At 38.1% G+C, this 18733-nt stretch overlaps 1 protein-coding gene across 5 annotated transcripts in view; it reads right to left on the bottom strand.

The window, feature by feature from the left end:
- LOC306855264 (plasma membrane calcium-transporting ATPase 4-like) overlaps positions 1-18733 on the bottom strand; it is a 107105-nt gene that overhangs the window by 1179 nt on the left and 87193 nt on the right. For 4 of the 5 annotated variants that reach the window (XM_079393818.1, XM_079393821.1, XM_079393819.1 and 1 more), the window contains 3 exons: positions 17157-17264; positions 15046-15228; positions 1-5376 (listed from right to left, as the gene is read on the bottom strand). The exon at positions 1-5376 is cut by the window's left edge and continues 1179 nt beyond it. In XM_079393818.1, the coding sequence (XP_079249944.1) occupies positions 5134-5376; positions 15046-15228; positions 17157-17264 (534 nt within the window). In that variant the 3' untranslated portion in view covers positions 1-5133. Of the gene's footprint in view, positions 5377-11379; positions 11470-15045; positions 15229-17156; positions 17265-18733 lie in introns of all 5 variants that reach the window. The other variant, XM_079393822.1, reaches the window with a different exon arrangement.

The raw sequence follows: 18733 nt of genomic DNA, 5'->3' as shown, positions 1-18733 counted from the left end.
TACATGAATTTAGCATGGATCAAAATGAACAACTCACACTTTGACAATGGAAAACAAACCAAGTGTACACTACTTTCCGACAAGAACATTTTGAGTCAACTTCTCATCATTAGACACAGATTCGGTAACAGTGTATCCCCCTACGGTCACCTTATAGCCCTTAAAACTACATTACATTAGGTGAACACATTCTCTGGCATCTTAAAGAGACTGTAAACACATACTTGACACAGGGACACATTGGGCTTTTTAAATTCACCAGTCGACATTTTCAATTCAACTATGCAAAATAAATGCAAAACATATTCACTTTCAGTTGGAATCAATCAAGGCCACCACACTTTCCCAAAACCAATTATCAAAGACATTTTTTTTCTCATTTTTAATCAATTACTCAAGACTATATCAATCAGACACAGTGGTGCAGGTTGTCCATGGGGTCCATTGGCACTTCTGTGATCCTAGAGATGTAAAAAATAATAATCACAAAACACTACATTTCTGTATCCGTAAAGTGACTGTAAACAGATTTTCCAACCTTTTATCCTTCGCTAAGCAAAGCCCTTGTCCTTCAAAGAGATCTTGTTCAGTAAAAGTAACACAGAAACCCAATTTGAATAGCTTAAGTCATTAATGACATGATTCTGCTTATGATTCTGATGAGAATAAATGGTAATGATGTGCTTTAATCTAAACTCTTAAAAATAATGGTTCCAAAGAGGGGGGGGGGGGGGGGGGGGGGGGTTACCATAGAAGTGGTTCTTACCCTAGAAGAACCACTTTGGGTTTCCTGAAGAACCTTCAGTGAACAGAACCATTTTCTTCTGTTGAGACCATTCACACTGAATGCGTTTTAGCTTTGAAAAATGTCAGACACATGCAGTAGAATGGCGAAAATGAAAGGCGTTGTTTTTTTGTTTTTTTAAAGTTGAACTTGAGCTTTAACTTGAGCACTGCATTTTTATAACACCATCTAACAAGTTTACACACAAAAACAATGGGATTTAGTGCGGTGAAATGGACACACTCTATGTGAACGGCCTCTTAGTATGAAGAACATTTTAATAATTCAAAGAACCTTTTGTGGAATGGAAAGGTTCCATGGATGTTATAGAACCATAGATGCCAATAACCTAGTGTATTTCACATGCATTAATAAAAAACAGCTGCGTTTGATGACTGCACGTTTATTGGCTAATTGAAATAAACTCATACAAGTTAGGTTTAGTTATTAAACAATGCTCTCTTTCTCTCAAAGCCCTCAAATAGAGCAAAAGAGTAGGAATAAAGAGTAAAGGGAATCAGTGCATTTCAGGAAAGTGAAATGGGGACTCAAGTACGACAGTTGCCTACCTTGAAAACGCAAGTCCTTCAGCTTTACTGCGCTAGCGTCTTTCATCTGTGATGGATCATGCATGGATGAGAGAGAGCTGTCTGGATGGAGTCGGTAACCCACACAATAAGGTGATGGAACATCAAAGCTTGTACCACTCCGCAATTAAGCAGTTCAATCGACAGCCACTGCTTATGGCTAGAAAAGTTAACGAAACGAAGCCAGAGCGAAGCGTGACTGGTAAAACACATACTCTGGCAGTCATTCCCCAATTCCCACGCCCCAGTAATTAGGAAATTTAATGGAGTAGTGCTCTCTCGTGATGTCTAGACAAGAAACGAGATGCTTTCATCTCTAAAACAGCATCGAGTCAGTGTGTGTTTCCTTTACAGAGTCTACTGATGTGCGTGTGTGTTACATTCATTCTGGAAATAAGTCAACATTTGGGGACGCCTCATTCCATATGTAATCATGCAGAACATTGAACACATATTGAACAATTACAATTTTTTTTTCCAATGCAGTTTTTTCCCCAAGTACAGCGTGGTTTAAGCTACACAGGACACTAAAAATACCAAAATCGCACCAGGTTGTACATATTGCTTTGAAACACCAATTTGTTTATAAGTAATGCATGCCACATCGATGCTATTATGTTTATACAAAAATAACACTAGTATATATTACTGCGTTTCATATGAATTACAGAAATCAGATGTTCTTTTGACTGCTTTCCCCGCAGTCAAATACAATTTTCATTTCACTCAACATCAGATGTAAATGGACTAACTATATGCAAAATAAGTGGTTGTAACTTAATGTTATATTCCAGTTTTAAAACAATCTTTTATTTACAGCTGTGGTGTATCATTTCCTCCCGTCCCCAACCAAGCAAACAAGAACTGTCAGACAACTTCAGTAGAGTAGTAATGCGTTAAAATTCAAAGTTATTGCACGACACCTTGAAGCGATTCTCAGTTTACACAACGCAAGAGAGAAAAACATGTGCAATAACAGAAATTGTTCTGAAGAGCTATTAAAGGGAAGAAAATGAAAGAATGGCTTTGATCGTTTCCCCCTTTTTCTGCATCCATTCTGATCAAGTAATGAAAAAAATAGAAGTGAAGGGGGCATGTTTTAGATCCTAATGGGAAAGAAATATCCAAATATGGATGAAATCCAGTTAGAAGTTATTCCAAATTAACAAGAACAAAGACATAGGTCTGTACAAAGCAACACTTTGGCAGAATTAATATAAAGCTCTAACTGGAAACCGTTCGACTCCCACATCAAGTCAAATACACTTGTACTTTCGTGTAACATACAGTATTGTATGCTTCATTTATATCCAGAGCTGCGTATGACAGAAATATTTTCACAAAGACAAATCAAAGTTAAATGATGATAACACAGAGAATACGTACTGTAATAATCTCTATTTTCCATAGCTGACACTTTGCCACTTTAATGGGTGATACAGAAATCTCACAGAAAATAAATTATGCTTTATCAGTCTAAAAGAACAAAGAAGATGAATTCGAAAACCTCAAAACCTTTCATTAACATTTCCCACTGTAGTCCAACAGATTCTAATTAGGTGGCAAATCATAATATATTACACAGATCTATCTGGGGCTGCAGGTTTGGAGTACGCTATTCGGGATAAGGCCAATAAATGCTCACTCTTCTGTTGACAACTCGACCAGACCCTTTGACCTTACAGTAAACACTTAACTTTCTCAGCTCGGACATTAAATCTGACACCGCATGTGGTTACAAATATGGCATAAATATTTATATTTATATATATAAACTGCAATATGTACTCAACTGCTTATTTTGCTAATTTGTCATGTCACCAAACTCTCTGGCCTATACACCTATATTTATATATTTTCCCAAAATATTAAAAAGTACTTAATATAAAAATACAGAATAATTGTAAAAAAGGAACAAAATATTGAGTTTTATATGAAATTCATGCATGCTTCCCCACAATAACATACGATGTTCCACTTAAGCGAAATAACAAAAACTGCCAGTAGGGGGAAGTGCAGCATCAGCCGACTGCTGTGGAACCTTTCCGTAAACATTAAAGTGGTCCATCTAAGGGTTTTTCCCCCTTTTGTCTTTAGGCAGTGACTCTCTGTGTGTTTTTCGAATTTGGTTGGAAATACAAAATAAACTGCAAAAACAATGGGATATAAAAGAACAATCTATAAAATATGGCTCTGAGCAAGTAGAAAAAGGTGTAATTTGAGGAATCCATCGAACCTAGATTGGTATGAGTGGAAGGTCGGTCTATGGCTGTAGTATGTTTTGGCTAATAAAAAGCACATGTCGTTGAGGCCGCACTCTTATGAAAACAGTCCAATCTAGTTTGTCATCCAGGGTCCAACAGAGGCCCTTGCCACATCCTATTGTGTGTTGGGAGTTTGATTTCTTTCTTTTCTTTTTTTAAATAGCAAAAGCATGCTTACTACGTGCAGTATCTTTACCCCTCGCAGGCTAAGTTCAGGGATGGGATTTTGGAGCTCTACCAGTGCCGTCTGAGTAACTTGGAGCTTATGTGGAGCACAGCCTGATGTTAGATAACAAGAACACCTAACTGCAGAGCTGAGGTGAGGAAAAAGACTGGATTTGAAAGTACACACAAACAGAATCACCTCTATCGCTTTTTTTTTTCTAAAGAGGAAACATGACAAAAGAAAATCCTATTATTAGTCGTTATATCCCATAAAGGTTAGTAATACAATTCCCATTCCCAGGCAATCAGACGCAGATGAACCTAAAGACAGATACATGCACACTATGATGAGGTGCTGTACCTTTGATAAAGTACTTGGTCAATTAGCTGGGCATTCGTTTTGAGGCAGATGAGCATTAACAAGAGACTGGAGATGCCCAGTGGGTGTGATTTTGATGAAATGATGTGTAGGATGACCCTCCCTGCCTCCTTAAGAGCCAATCAGGTATTCTTAACTCAGCTATCGAATAAGTTCATTATAGTCTTTTATTCTGCTAATGTTCACTATAGCAGCCTTACATCTGTACATATAAAGTGATAGAACACCTAAAATGAGCCTAACAGCATCGTAATGTGACAATGTCTGAACACATGACATGAATGTAGTGTCTGAACCACTTAAAACATCCATTGAAGAATAAAATCATTTTAAAAACTAACAACATAGGTATCTTCACTGCCATGTTTTTCAAACCACCTTAAAACAGAGAAAGTTAAAAGAGAAGAAAGAGAGAGAAATCTATTCAAATAGCAACTGAGTGCATGAATATAATCGCCTGTATCAGCAACGAGACAAAAAAAAAAAAAACAACAAAAAAAAAACTATGTAACAGAGTCCTGGGACAAATAACAAAAATTATTACAGCATTACACAAGACCAGAGACGTGACGATATAAAAATGAGAAAAACCACAACTGTAGAAGAGATAAAAATGCCAGTGACAGGCTGAGAGAGGGCGTTTGCCGCAGCGTTGCCCTCTAGTGTGTAAGTTAGGCCATGCGTCACATGGGCTGCAGCACAGCCGCATGTACTTACAGAGCGCTGCTGCTGCTGCCGACGACACAGTGCAAGTCGAGAGGGGCAGAGGGGTTGGGAGGAAGGAGGAAAGGACAAAGGGATTGTAGTCGCCCCATCGGCTGCTGTAGGTGCTGCTGTCTCTCAGATGTGCATCAGCAGGGCTCCACCGGAGGAGTGGTGCACAGGTTTTAAAAACAGAACAAACAAAACAAAACAAAAAAAAAACTATTTCAGGGCAGGAGAATGATGGGAGGTTCACACGGAGAATTCGTGGCTGTGAAGAGAGCGGCCCGGGGGTTCGCCGCCACCTCCGTTTCTGGAAGAGGAGGGGAGATCCTCGATCTCTACACAGCCCTCGTCTATCGTGGGGACGCGGGGTTCCTCCTCGGAAAGGGGTACAAACTCAGGGTGGGACATGAAGTTATGGATGGAGTTTCTTGATCCTGGCTTCTCTAGGCCCTCGTATAGGGAGCTACGGAATGCGTTCACCACCTTAATCTGCAGCGAGGAGTTGGGAGACAGAAAAAGGAGGAGGAATTAGTGTGATCGTATTGGCACGGAATCCACTTCAGAGCGGGATGCGCTGAATCTGGAGGGGAACAAAAATATGGTCAGCGGTGGGAGATGATTTCATTTCCACAATAGCACTCAAGCTCTTTATGAAATATCAAACAAACAAATAAAAACCAACACAAAAACAACAGCACAGACCGTTGAATAGAGAAGCGGGGATAAAATTAATACAAACCACGACTGTGATGCAATTTCCTATTTGGGGCAAGTGAATGAGGAAATCAGGCATAGGATAAAACCGTAAGTGGGACACATACATATCAAATCACAAGCTTCGAAACATTTCAAACTAAATGACCACAATCACAGAACCACTGCAAGACGAGACGGACATGCAACCAATGTTTGTTCAAAAAGCTATTTAGGAGCCAAAAATGTCAGATGTTCAGCATCGCTTTTGGGTTTATGAAAGCCTGTCAGTAGGGGTGGGCGATACAGCAGTCGAAACGCTACACTGGTAGAAGGTCAACTGCAGAAATAGTATTGTGTAAAACGCTGCTGCATGGTAAAAAAAAGAAAAGTGCCAAATAACATTACATTCAGGAAGGAAAGAAGGGAAGTTGTTGTTGCTAACTCAAGATTTCCTACAAAGGTTTTCTTCAATCATGGCAAGAAACAATCACTGAATTACTACAGTGAATATTAAATGACATCTGGATTAACGGACTATTTATAGCCAGTAAGTGCCACTAAAAAGGACGCTACACTTCATCCGCAATGTCAGACTGGGTTTATAAAAATATTACTTCAGAACTGCTTTTAGTTGGTTTTTGTTTGAATTAATAAAAGGAATGCTGAGGAGACTTTAATAGATTTTTAATTGATTAATTACTTGTTGCATCGCAATGGGCATCAAAAGTGGCTCAACTTGTCTAAAAGTGTGCATTTTTAATAGAGGGCAACTGCCAGGAAAAAGATCCCATTTATTTTCTCCACAGGGAAACTGATTTTGAACAATCACTTCTGGACTATTAAAGACAGAGCTACTGTTGAAGCCATCAACCCACTTTTTTTTTTTTTTTAATAATCATGTTTAACTTGGGAGTTCCTGGTCAAAACTACACTATTCATGATTCTGCAAAAAAAAGTAACAGACAAAGTCAGGTGTTGTATTCTTTCAAACAAATGCGTATTTTGCAATAAAAGTATATCAAATATGTATTGTTTTACATACAATTAATATCTTTAAGTCAGTTGTTTTATATTTATCCATTGTTTTGAAATCGTTTTTTCCATTGATTTTCAAATACTTTTTCTTTGAATTAAGTAACATCATAAGTATCAATGTTCCTCGCACAAACCTACTGCATGGCTTTAGTAGTAGTCTCATGGTCTACTTTCATGGTCCTTTTTAATTTCATTTTCTGCTTTAATGCCCACCCCTACCAGTAGGTGTTCTGCTTTTGTAAAAGAGAGAGGTAAGACCAGTGAAGGGGTGAAATCAAGAGGGCATGGTGAAGAGAAGAACTGTCACGAGGTGGAAAGAGAACAGAGAAGATGCTGTCAAATGTGTGCGTGTCAAACACACATGCATGCACACGTATAATAAAAACCCAATTCCGATTCCTGGTTTTGATGCTTCATAAAAGCACTTACTGATGATTCTGATGGTTATAAAAGTCTACAGACTTAATATGCAGACCAATAGAGAGGACGTAAGAGTCCTTTTGAAAGCTTTACTTGCAGGAATTCCCACAGAACAGTTTGTCAGGTCATTTTGTGGTAATGAGTTTTGACAGGCCATTGTGCGTGCATAAGAGGGATCCTTGCTCAGCGCTGTACAGTTAAGTTACCATTCCCTTTGCTTGAGGATGTCATTTATTTTGATATGAATTTTGTGGAAATCACATGTCCATTTTTTTAAAATGGCAGTTTTTTTATAACTCGAGTTTAGAGTTTTATAAACTCTTAGGAGTATAAGTAGACAGAACATTAAAATGCATAGCATGTGCATCCAGTTCTTCAGAACATATGCTCTGGGTCTCTCAGAGACTCTCTGTGCGGTGTGGTAAAATGTCAGAAACTAATCTTGCTCTATTGCAATTTTTATGGCTTCAACCTTGAGAACGACAATAAAGACAGATGTGAATTGGAGTAACTTGTTTCGCGAGAGTCTGGAGGATTTTCCCCTTGGTAACAAACAAGTCTAAAGAACCCTCTGCCCTGCCAGCTCAGCCAATCAGCAGTGGCTTGGTCTGTTCAATCCCTGTTTATTTCTCAGGTTTACATTCTTGTACCATGCAGCTATGTCGGTCATGCTTTTTCTCCCGATTTTCTCCTCCAAGCCAGAGTGAACCTTGCACATAAAACCAAGCGGTGTCAGATCGTGTCAAAGTGCTTGACTACGTTGTGATACCTGAAACTGATCTCACTGCGTCCTGGAAGACAACAGCCTTCATTTCTGCCTTGGTGTTAAAATAGCAGAGATTAAATACCAACGCACCAACACAGAAGGGAGAGGAAGTGATCAGAAGAACCGAATGTATAAAATGAATGTCGGCCAAGTTACTAAATTCCATCAGCCTGTGAAAAATGCAGGAACAGCAGGCTGAAGTCATTTGTGAAGCATCTACTCTCTCCTCATAAATTATCACAGACCTAGTCTTGAATAACTAATTTGGATAACTAAAAAGATAACTGTAGACCTAAACTTATATTCCTATGGTACAAAACTATAAGAGCTCACTTGTATGGTGGCAATAATAATTGGTTATTGTGGCTAGTATTATAACCATATGAGCAAGCAAAACTACTACTACTACTATTTTAATTACATATTTTGTAACTCAAATAATTTGATTTGAGCCTACGACCTACCAATGTCCTACTGCAAATAGACACTAAAAACCACTCTGAACACATTTCTGAAGAAAACCCAGTTAACATTTTAATGCACTGCTTGGCAGGATATTGCTGGAATGCATCTGTCCAATTTCACAAGGCCATTTTAAAAATGATTGAACCTAATTGAACCTTTAATTTCCTACCAGTTGTCTGTATATTTGGATTGCTCTCATCTATGGTGAAATGAACCCTCTGACCCTATATCTGCCTTGAGCGTTAACACACACTTTCAGATGTGTAATGCAAAAAGCACTACCGATGCAACCTAAATAAGGAAGCAGGAAAAAACAACCCATGACTCATAGTTCCTTCCAGAATATCAATGAAGAGAAATGGAGACAGAGTATAACGTGTCAGAGCAGAAGACACAAGGTGTGATGAGGGGGTTAAAAGCATGAGAGTGAGAGTACGGCTGCAAACAAAGGAGAGAGAAAGACAAAGAAGAGTATGAGTGAGTGTGTGAAAGCAGTTGTGAAAAGAGGGAGAGGCCTGGCGTTAAAATGAGAGAGACTGTGCTGGAGAAGAGAAAAAGAGGGCGAATTCCATAGGAAAGGGAGCATCATTATGACCCCTACTCGCTATGGGGAGCACTCGGTAGGGTGTAGGGATCATATTTGAAAACAGGGTTATTATTAGCTATTGTTGCAATTAAAAATAAAAACGGTTTTAATTGAAATAAATCTGAAATGTAATAAAATAATGTTTTTTTAAATGATTTTTTTTTTAAATCGAAATACATACATTAAAAATGTTGCCTTGTCAAAGAACGTTTAAGGTGAACCAATACAATACAATTACTGTTTATTAAACGACTAAAATAAAATTAAAACTGAAGTCAACCTAACTAGTACAATTATTTTTTTATACTAAAAATATTATATAAAATACATTACTTTTAATAAAAACTATAAAAACGTTCTTTTAGCATATAAAGAAAACTAAACTAACGCAGAGTAACTGAACGCGTAATCCCAGGTAAGATCTCAAATAGGTCTAAAAACCTGAGATTTACTTCTATCACATGCACCATTTGCTAACAGCCTTTTTAAAGGGTCCTCAGTGAAGCGATTCAGTTGCTCACTTTCATTTGTAATGATCCTATATGCGGCGTCCCATTCAAGGGCATAAAAACCACCATTTGGAATTCGTCCAGAGACAGGCAGAGAGTCAGAGACAGAAGGGAAGAGCTGTAACGTGACTGAAGTACAAAGTATGAGTGGGGAAAAAACAGGAAGGACCGTGAATGGCCTGCATCTGTCTCTCTGTCAGGAGGTTCATCAGTGCAGGTCAAAAACATAAAAGGCTGTGTGGAGATGCATTAAAATTGTGGAAACACCAATGACATCAAAAAGAAATGACTGACCAAAGTAGCACACTGTGTCCTGTGGCATTTAACCCCACTCTGTAACGCTTCGTCCCAACTATAGGTGTGACATGTAGTTTCAGGTCTGAGGTAATTTTTCTTTCATTGCTGACAGTTAAATGCTGTGCAAAGTGACAATCGTAAGCAGAGCATATTTGATGTATAAAGTGCAGCTATTTATAGCTGGACTGATTTTTTCTTAAAAATAAATTATAGAAAAGTGTGCACATCCAACCCAAATTACAGCAAACATCTATAATTATCTAGTCTCACGTAGCCAGACCTCCAGACTGACGGCTGAAGGTCTGGAATAGATGGCCGCTTTCATTGGCCAAGGCCCGCCCATGAGGCCGTTTGACCGAAATGTCAAACCACCAATCAGTTTGTTTCGTTCAGCGTCACGTTTTGGGGTGTGGAAATGTCTCCACAATAACAAACCGGTGTGTGAAACTCTCAGATGTATTTTAAAGATTCTATGCCGCGAACTTTGAATATTTCACATACTTTTGAAAATCCAGCGTTTAGTTGACCCTAAGTGTTCGTCGTCACATTTGTAAACATGACAGCTTTCTTCTATCATGAGGGGGTTTGGCGCCACAGCATCTTTGTTTCCCGGCGAACCGAAAATAAACGCGACACTCGTGTCTCCCGGAAATCCGGTTTAATTCAACCAGTCAGATGACAACTTCGACATTCCTGAAGTGTTTCCAGAAAAGTGTGCCATATGCATCAGACGTTTAGCCAACGTTCCTGAGACTAATAAATATCTGCACACTGACCTTATAGCTCCCAACTACGATAAATAACACCATGCAGCAGAATTCATGAAACAAGCTGAATAGTTTGTGCAAAATGCTTGTAAAACATTTGCATAAATTGTTGCAATGAATTGCAGATTACTTAACAGAAAGACACAGACTTTAATTATGATTGCATTTCATGAATGCGGCCAAATGTGTTGATATTTACTTGTCATATTTACTTGGTTTTGACCAATTAGATAGCACTGTCTGTGGCATTAAACAGCAAAATGCATTAAAAATTGTAACTAGCATCCATCAAAATGTCTTGATGCACGCCATTGTTGATGGACGCAACTTTTACATTGAAGATATCTTTTTATTGGTATATCGTTTAACCCTTCATTGTGTCAGGGGTAGTTATAATAAAATAAAAACAAAACAAAATAAAGAAAAATAATAAAATAAAAATAATTTCTCCTAATGAAAGAAACTAAATAATTAAATATGTTTTGCCATCATGAAAAAAAGAAATTTTGCCCTAGTGCTGGTAGCTCATGGTAACTCAGACATCAACAATACTGTCTGCATTCAAATCACACGATGCACTAGTTCAGACATTGGAAGAAATGAAAAGTGAATGAAAAAAAAAAAAGACAGAAATAATGAGTAGAAGGAGCTTTAGTTGGGAGATTGTGAGGACAGACAAAAAAAAAATGAATGAAAATGAGGAAGAGAGATAGGAAAAGCAGTCTAAAAAAAGGGTGGTTACTGATTTACTGCAGGATAACAGGCAGGTCATGAAAGCATTCAGCATTGCCATCATGCAACAGCACTGCTAGTTTGCCGGTGTGTTATATGGCACTCACTGCCTGTAGTAGAAGAGGAAGCAGGGGCAGGCGGCCCAGCAGCCGCAGCAGAGTTGGCAGACAGGGAGGAAGAGGAAATCCCTACATGGGTGGGGCTAGAAACAGTTTTTGCATCGTTTTGCTGGCTGACCACGGAGGGCTGGCGACGCAGGGCCCCAGGCACCGCCGTTTGGCCCGTCTGGAATGTATAAACCACGTCCATCTGCAAAGAACAGGGAGAGGACGAGGAAAGAAAAAAAAAAAGAAAAGGAAAAAGAGAAAGACAGAGACCAAGGGGCCAAAAGGAGAGGTTAGAGCAGATACATTTGTTATTTGAAAGAGAAAAAGAGAACATCCCCTCATCCCACAAATAAAAAGTTTGGTTAGTACTGAGTGAGTCTGCCATGAGAAGGGCTGGCACAGGAAGATAAAAAGGAAAGTTTTATGTGGAGAACTATTTATTCCAGGAGAAAGGAAATGCTGTGAAGATGTCCGTGAAAAGAAAGGGCGCACAAAGGAAACTAGCTCTTTGAAGTACTGATGAGTCTGAATCGCACGTGTGCCAATTATTTCTTTCTTTGTGTACCACTAACCATGCATGACAGATATAAAATAGAAATCCATGAGGATTTTAAAAGTGGGGTGGTGGGACTTTGGGCGAGGGGGAGAGATAAGAAGCTAATTAGTTGAGTAGTGTTTTTGCGGTCAGTTCAACAGCTCGTGATCAGGAATGAGAGTGAAGGGGACGGAGGAGGGAAGGAGGAGGAGGATAAGAAAACTGTTCAGCCTCTTTTTCATTTGGGCTTGGAGGGAAGTCTTGTAGAATTAGCAAGGACGGTGATCTGAAACCACAGGGGGTCCGGACGTATCCAGGGCACATACACATTAAAACTCTCCCTCCTCTTCACACATTACCGCCCAAATGACTTGCTTAGAAGACAAAAGAAGATTATACAACGAAACGAAAGTACACTATTTAAGACTGTTGAAATTCAGGCGAATATGGGAATACTATAGGAGAATGTTAAATTAGAATAATTTAAAATAAAATAATAAAACTAGATCTTAAAAAAATTTGCAATAAGTACTTGTCTTGCCTAGTAAAAATACATCAAATCTATGTAAAAAAAATACTATGACATTGGCAAATAGCTTTTTTTCTTGCTTTAAGCATAAAACTTACAAAATTGATAGATAAATAAATAAAATAAAAAAAAGATTCTTGTTTTAAGGATATTTGAAAAATATTACTTAAATTTTTAAGTGAATTAAAAATGAATTAGAGACGATTAGATAAAGGGATAACAAAATCATTTCAAGAACGCTTTGTAGGCTGTTAATTTCACTTCACATTTACTTCAAATCTTATTTCTCTAACACATCAATATATTGATCTTTTACTCCAAAATATTGATTCCTAATACCCAAATGATACGTTGAGAGCTGTAACAGAGAATGGAGAAAGAACAAGAACAAAAGTGAAAAGGGTTTAAGATGATCCCATATGGCATCATGAATTCCCCATGACCTGGCGCATTGCTGAAAGGCAAATTACACATTTCTTAATGATACAAAATGAAAACAAAGCTAAAACGAATGTGTTGTTTTCAGAAGTGACAGGAAGCAAATCTAGAGGGATAAATCAGTGCCTGTGGAATACACTGACAATCTTTGGTGGGTGGTTTACCATAGTGTTTGCTATAGAACATTCTTAATAGGCACAGAACGCCCTCTCAGAACGATCGCCCACCAACAAGCAGACACTCCTGGAGGATCCAGATAAATACATCTGTGAACCCTCTCACTGAATCCACTCATTGTTTGTAAGCAGCAACACTGTGCCATGTATGAAGGCATTGGTAAGTGAAAGGAGGTCCTCCCACACGGCCTCCATCAACGGTGCTTAAAAAAAAAAAAGTCTGTTCCCAGTCGTCTTCTTGCACATCTTCTGTTGAAAGCGAGTGAATGCTGCTGTACAGTCCCCAGTTATCTCCAGGCAGGTTGTGCATTAGTCAGAGAGACATGGGTTGCCCCACTGGCATTTCAAGAGTATAATCTCCAGGGCACATGCTGCTTTTCAACCTGGGGACCTAAGCAGCTCACAAGTCTCTGCTTAGTCTTAAGGGAGATGCTTTTCCACAAATGAACCCATAGAAATGCTTGAAGGCCACTAGGGTGATGTCTACACAAAAACAGCCACCGGCTATCTAGAATGTTCACAAATAATGCCGTTTTCAGCAACGTACATGCTGTTTGAAGCTTGAAAAATATATTTGTTGTTCCAAACAAATTAAAAAAAACAATGAAATACCAGAAATTATTTTATCCCATTTTTTTATGCAGGTCAGAAAATTATGATGATAATACAGGGCAAAATAGAATAGATTACCCCACTTATGTTCTTTTATTTAGCTAAACAAATAATATACTGAATTTTTTTTAAAATCTCTTGCTGTATATAATTTATAAAATATTAAAAAGGACGAAAAATACAAAAATATATTTCGGATTATAAATTGAGGATCAATACAAAATTGCTTGACATTTTTCTTCTTTCTTTCAACAAATTCTGGTACCACTTAAAGTGAAGAAACAAAGTGGCATAGCAACTGTTAAACATACTGACAATAGTGGTCGACCGATATTGGGTTTTTGACAGCCGATGCCGATATCTTTGAAAGCAGGGTGGCGAATATAAAGCCGATATCATTTTATTTTAATTAATATTTAAGAAATTTTAAATAATTTCAAAATGGATTAAAAAATAAATGTGTAAAATAAACATACTTATACTTTAAATACTAAAAGTATTTTTTCACAAATAATAAAATATTTAATAAAAATATAATTAAAAAGGAAGTAAACACTGTAACCAACAGGGCACTCCGTATTCTTGGGAAGTTTGTTTGCATTAGGAATCATATTTTTTCAAATAAAGCCAAGGTAACACTCATTTTACATACAGTACACAGTGAAAATGACATGAATACGACAGTGGGCAAATGCATAAGCGCAGCATAATTTGAAATCACGAGTTTAAAGTTTGTCGATGGCGCATCTCCAGTGAAGCTGAACTCTCCTCCTGTCCGCGTTCAATTCACATGAAACGGCCGTCACGCAGAGAACACGCGATAATACAGGATACAAATGTACACTTTATAAGATCTCACAGCTGGATTTGACTAAGTTTGCAAGGCTTGTGAAATGTTCATTAGTCATTGAAAGATTGGTTTAAATTATATACATGCGTATTTGCTGAATGCTGACAGCAAACAAGAAAGTATTATAATGTTTGCCTTTCTATTACTAATAATATAAAAGCAATCGTTATAATACTTTTTTTGCATTATAATACTTTTAATTCCTTTGTTTAACAGTTCTATCTGATTATTAGACAGACTTCTGAATCTGTCTGTTAACGACGACAGCGAACAACAGGGAGTATGTGAGCACTGTGTGCTCAGATGCTGCAGTTACCAGCGCCTTCAAAATAACAGTCTGGCGTGCCGTCAAAATAAAAGTCCCGCCTCAGACGCATCGGCCAAACAGAAAACTTATCGGCCGATGCCGATATTTGAAAAATGGCAAAATCAATACCACTAATTGAGAAAGGATCAAAATGGTCAGATCAAAAATACCAATAAACCACACATTTAAACAGTAAGCTGCCACATTTTCTCCAAACAACATCTACAGTGGCAGAGTTATGTATAGGTCACTGCTGTTGTATTTAAGCCATTTCCACTCTCTCCTGGCACACCTGCTGGAAGAGACAGGAAGGAGAGAAGCAGCAACTTACTTGAGTCTGGATGCGGTTGAGTCCTCTGAACCATAGGATCTGTCCCCTGCGCATCTCCATCTCAGCATGGTCAATTTCATCCCCACCTTCGGTTAGCACCTCCTCTGCGATATCCTTTTTGGGGACGCCATGGCCAGCCTCTTTCAGGAACTTGAGGCGGTGTGTGGGAACGGCAGAGATGAACTGGAGAATGAGAAGAGAGGGAGGAAAAATAGGGTCAAGTGATGGCAACTGCAGCTCATCAAATAGTCATTAGCACAGAGGTTGAGATTATGAATGGCTTTCCGAGAACAGGATGCTGGGAATGTGGTGAATAAATGCAAAGATTTTATGAATCATTATGGCATTTGACCGGAAGTTCTTTGTATATTAAAAAGCAAAAAGTCCTTTTAGTGAATGAAATTTTTGAGTACAAATTACACAGAACATGAAACTTGTTTGATTAACCATCAAAATGTTCCCCAATTTTGTGACTAAACTATTCACCAGTACATTAATACTAATATACTACTGTTCAAAGGTTTGGTGCCATTTGTGGTTAGTAAACTTTTATTCAGCAAGGATTCATGAAACTGATCAAGTGACAGTAAAGACTTACATTGGTACAAAAGATTTATATTTCAAATGCTGTTATTTTGAACTTTCTACTCATCAAATTATCCTGGAACTAAAGCGTATCACTGTTTCCACAACAATATTAAGCAGTAAAATTTTCAACATTGATAATAATAAATGTTTCTTAAGTACCAAATCAGCACCGTAGAATGATTTCTGAAGGATCATGTGACACTGAAGACACAATGGCAGCTGAAAATTCAGCTTTGCCATCACAGGAATTAATTATATTTTAAAATATATTAACATAGAAAATTTGTTATTTTAAATTGTAATAATACTTCGCAATTTAACTGTTTTTATTGTATTTTTGATCAATCATATCGTTGTAAAATGGTTGTAAATTCACAGATTTTAATCCCTGCATGTCATTCAGTTTGTTTGTTACTGAAATGTTTAGTCAAATATTGCTCTTAGTTAACTGTTTTTAATTCATTTATAAACCAGAGTGTTTTACTAGTCGTATTTAAATTGATCATATATCTCTTCAAGTTGTCATTTTGATTGGGATCTTTATTGTTTTTGCACCACATGAGTACTGCTCTGATTGGAAATAAATTATGCAGTTTTACATTCCAAAAGACATCTATTTAATTTCATACATTTAAGCCACCCATGGCTTACATGTAGATACTGTATATTAGTAAATCTTCTGGTAGCTAAATACTTTGCTTTAACGAGTTGTAAGTTAACCTCTTTAAATTTAAAAGCAACAGTTTCAAAAGGGAATTCCAAATACAAATTATTTCTGCACAATCCCCTCTGTAGGTGCCTCTGTTGATGCGGTTTGATATGAGACATCACCGAGACAACTTAATACGTAGTGGATAGAATGCACGCTGCTTCTCCTCCATGTTTAAGTTCCCAGCATCTGGTTTGTGAGGCTGCACGTGTGCACACGCACAAACAAATGCTCGCATGCACAAACACCAGCTGAGAAACCCAGTAGGAAATGGCTTATGTGTGATGCAACTGCCAGAAGGAGCAGACGGCTTGCAGCTCTAAAGGCTTTATCCGTACTTGATAACTTCTCCGGCCTTTTGATGACCTAACACGATGCATCAGTCCTGCATACAGAGTTTTAAATGTACCGTAAGCATGGAGGTATGGAGGCAGATGACTGACCTTGTGCTGCCGGGTTGATGATAAAGCTCACACCTCTCTGCCCTTTTTCTGAGCTGAACTTTGAGATGGCGGCAACTGCACTCTGGAATTGTGTCTGCCAGCCTCCCTCGTTCCCTCCCACAGGTTTGAAATCGTACACAGCTTCACCTCCCCCTCCCCTGCCCTCCCAGTGGGATTGAAGAGAGAACTAAAGATGTTCCACATCACCCACGCATGTGCATTCTGCCGTGATGTTTTCATTATTTCACCACTTTGAAGCTTGTGGATCTCTCACTCTCTCATTTGTAAATGCTCTCATCTAACTAACTCGCTGTTTTTTTTTTTTTACTGATTATTGATGAAAAACAACATGCAGTAAGGATTTGCCTTACCTGGCCCCAGAGCAGCTCACCAACTCCTATGAAGATACACCACAGCCACTGATCGATGGTGAGGGCCGTGCAAGAGAACGGCTTCCCTCCAAACTGCACTATGATTATCTGTAACAAGGTGTATTCCATTAGTCCAGCTATACTGCAGTAAAGCAATACAGTAAGCCACGAGAGACTGAGTTACAGCAATTTCAGCATGGTTAAGGGGTGTTGTTTGGATTACTTTAAAAACTGTGTAGTTGTAGCGAAAATAACTAACATATGGCTTCGGCTGGATTATTTTATAATAAAATGGCAACAGCAACAATTAAAATGTAATTCTTAATAAAAAAAAAAAAACACATTTAAAAGGTCATTAGATACAATCACTATTGTCTACCATAAAATTAACATTGCTTGAAAAGTATCTAGCTTCAAACACATCAGTGGCCGGTTGCATAAACTGCTCAGACCTGTTTTACAAGTATTATAATTGTTTCTATAAGACCGGTAAAGTCAGTTACATAAAAATGGATTGGTCTAATTTGAACCCAAAAGGTAAGACTGATTACTAGACTAGTTCAGTGTTTATGCAACTGAACACTGTAATGCATCAAATGTCTGTATCTTGAGGGTGACAATCAGCAGGTTAAGCAGTTTACCTGACCATTTGTTGGGGATTTTTTTCTTTTCTTTAAAAAAAAAAAAAAAAAAAAGAGTTTCACCCCCGTTTTGGACCTTATTTGTGGAAAGAGTCCAACTGTAGCTAAGCAGCAACTTTAATAAACAATAAACAATTCAGTTGCCATGCAGTGATAGGATTGCACATATGAATGTTTTCTTTTTACAACAGGTTTTAAACAAGCCAAAACTATCCCATTTTATGAAGATAATACAAGTGCATCTAAAAAAATTTGAATATTGTGAAAAAGCTCTCTTTTTTTGTAACTCAAAAAGTGAAACTTTCATATATTCTGATTCATTACATGTAAAAGTTTTTTTTTTGTTTTAATTTTGATTAGAGCTTACAGCTCATGAAAGTAAAAAAAAATCTGTATTTCGAAATATTAGAATATTTCAGAAATGTTCAAGTTCTTTAAAGTATGTTCATTTATGTACTCAATACTTGGTCGGGGCTCCTTTAGCACAAATTCCAGCATCAGTGAGGTGTGGCATGGAAGCGATGAGCCTGTGGCTCTGCTGAAGCACTATTGAGCCTTCAGTCTGGATTGTTAGATCAACTGTTTCTCATCTTTCTCTTGAAAATATCCCATAGATTCCATATGGGGTTCAGGTCAGGCATGTTGGCCAATCAAGCAGAGTAATATCATGGTCAGCAAACCACTTGGAAGTGTTTTTGGCACGGTGGGCAGGTGCTAAAGTCCTGCTGGAAAATGAAATCAGCATCTCCATAAAGCTTGTCAGCAGATGGAAGCATAAAGTGCTCCACAATCTCCTGGTAGACGGCTGCATTGACTTTGGACTTGATAAAACACAATGGACCAACACTAGCAGACGTCACGGCACCCCAAATCATCACTGACTGTGGAAACTTCACACTGGACTTCAAGCAGCTTTGATTGTGTGCCTCTCCAGTC

This window comes from Barbus barbus, assembly GCF_936440315.1.
Source record: "Barbus barbus genome assembly, chromosome: 35".
Lineage (NCBI taxonomy): Eukaryota > Metazoa > Chordata > Actinopteri > Cypriniformes > Cyprinidae > Barbus > Barbus barbus.
The sequence above is the reverse complement of the archived record's forward strand: the minus strand, read 5'-3'. Positions and strand labels throughout refer to the sequence as shown.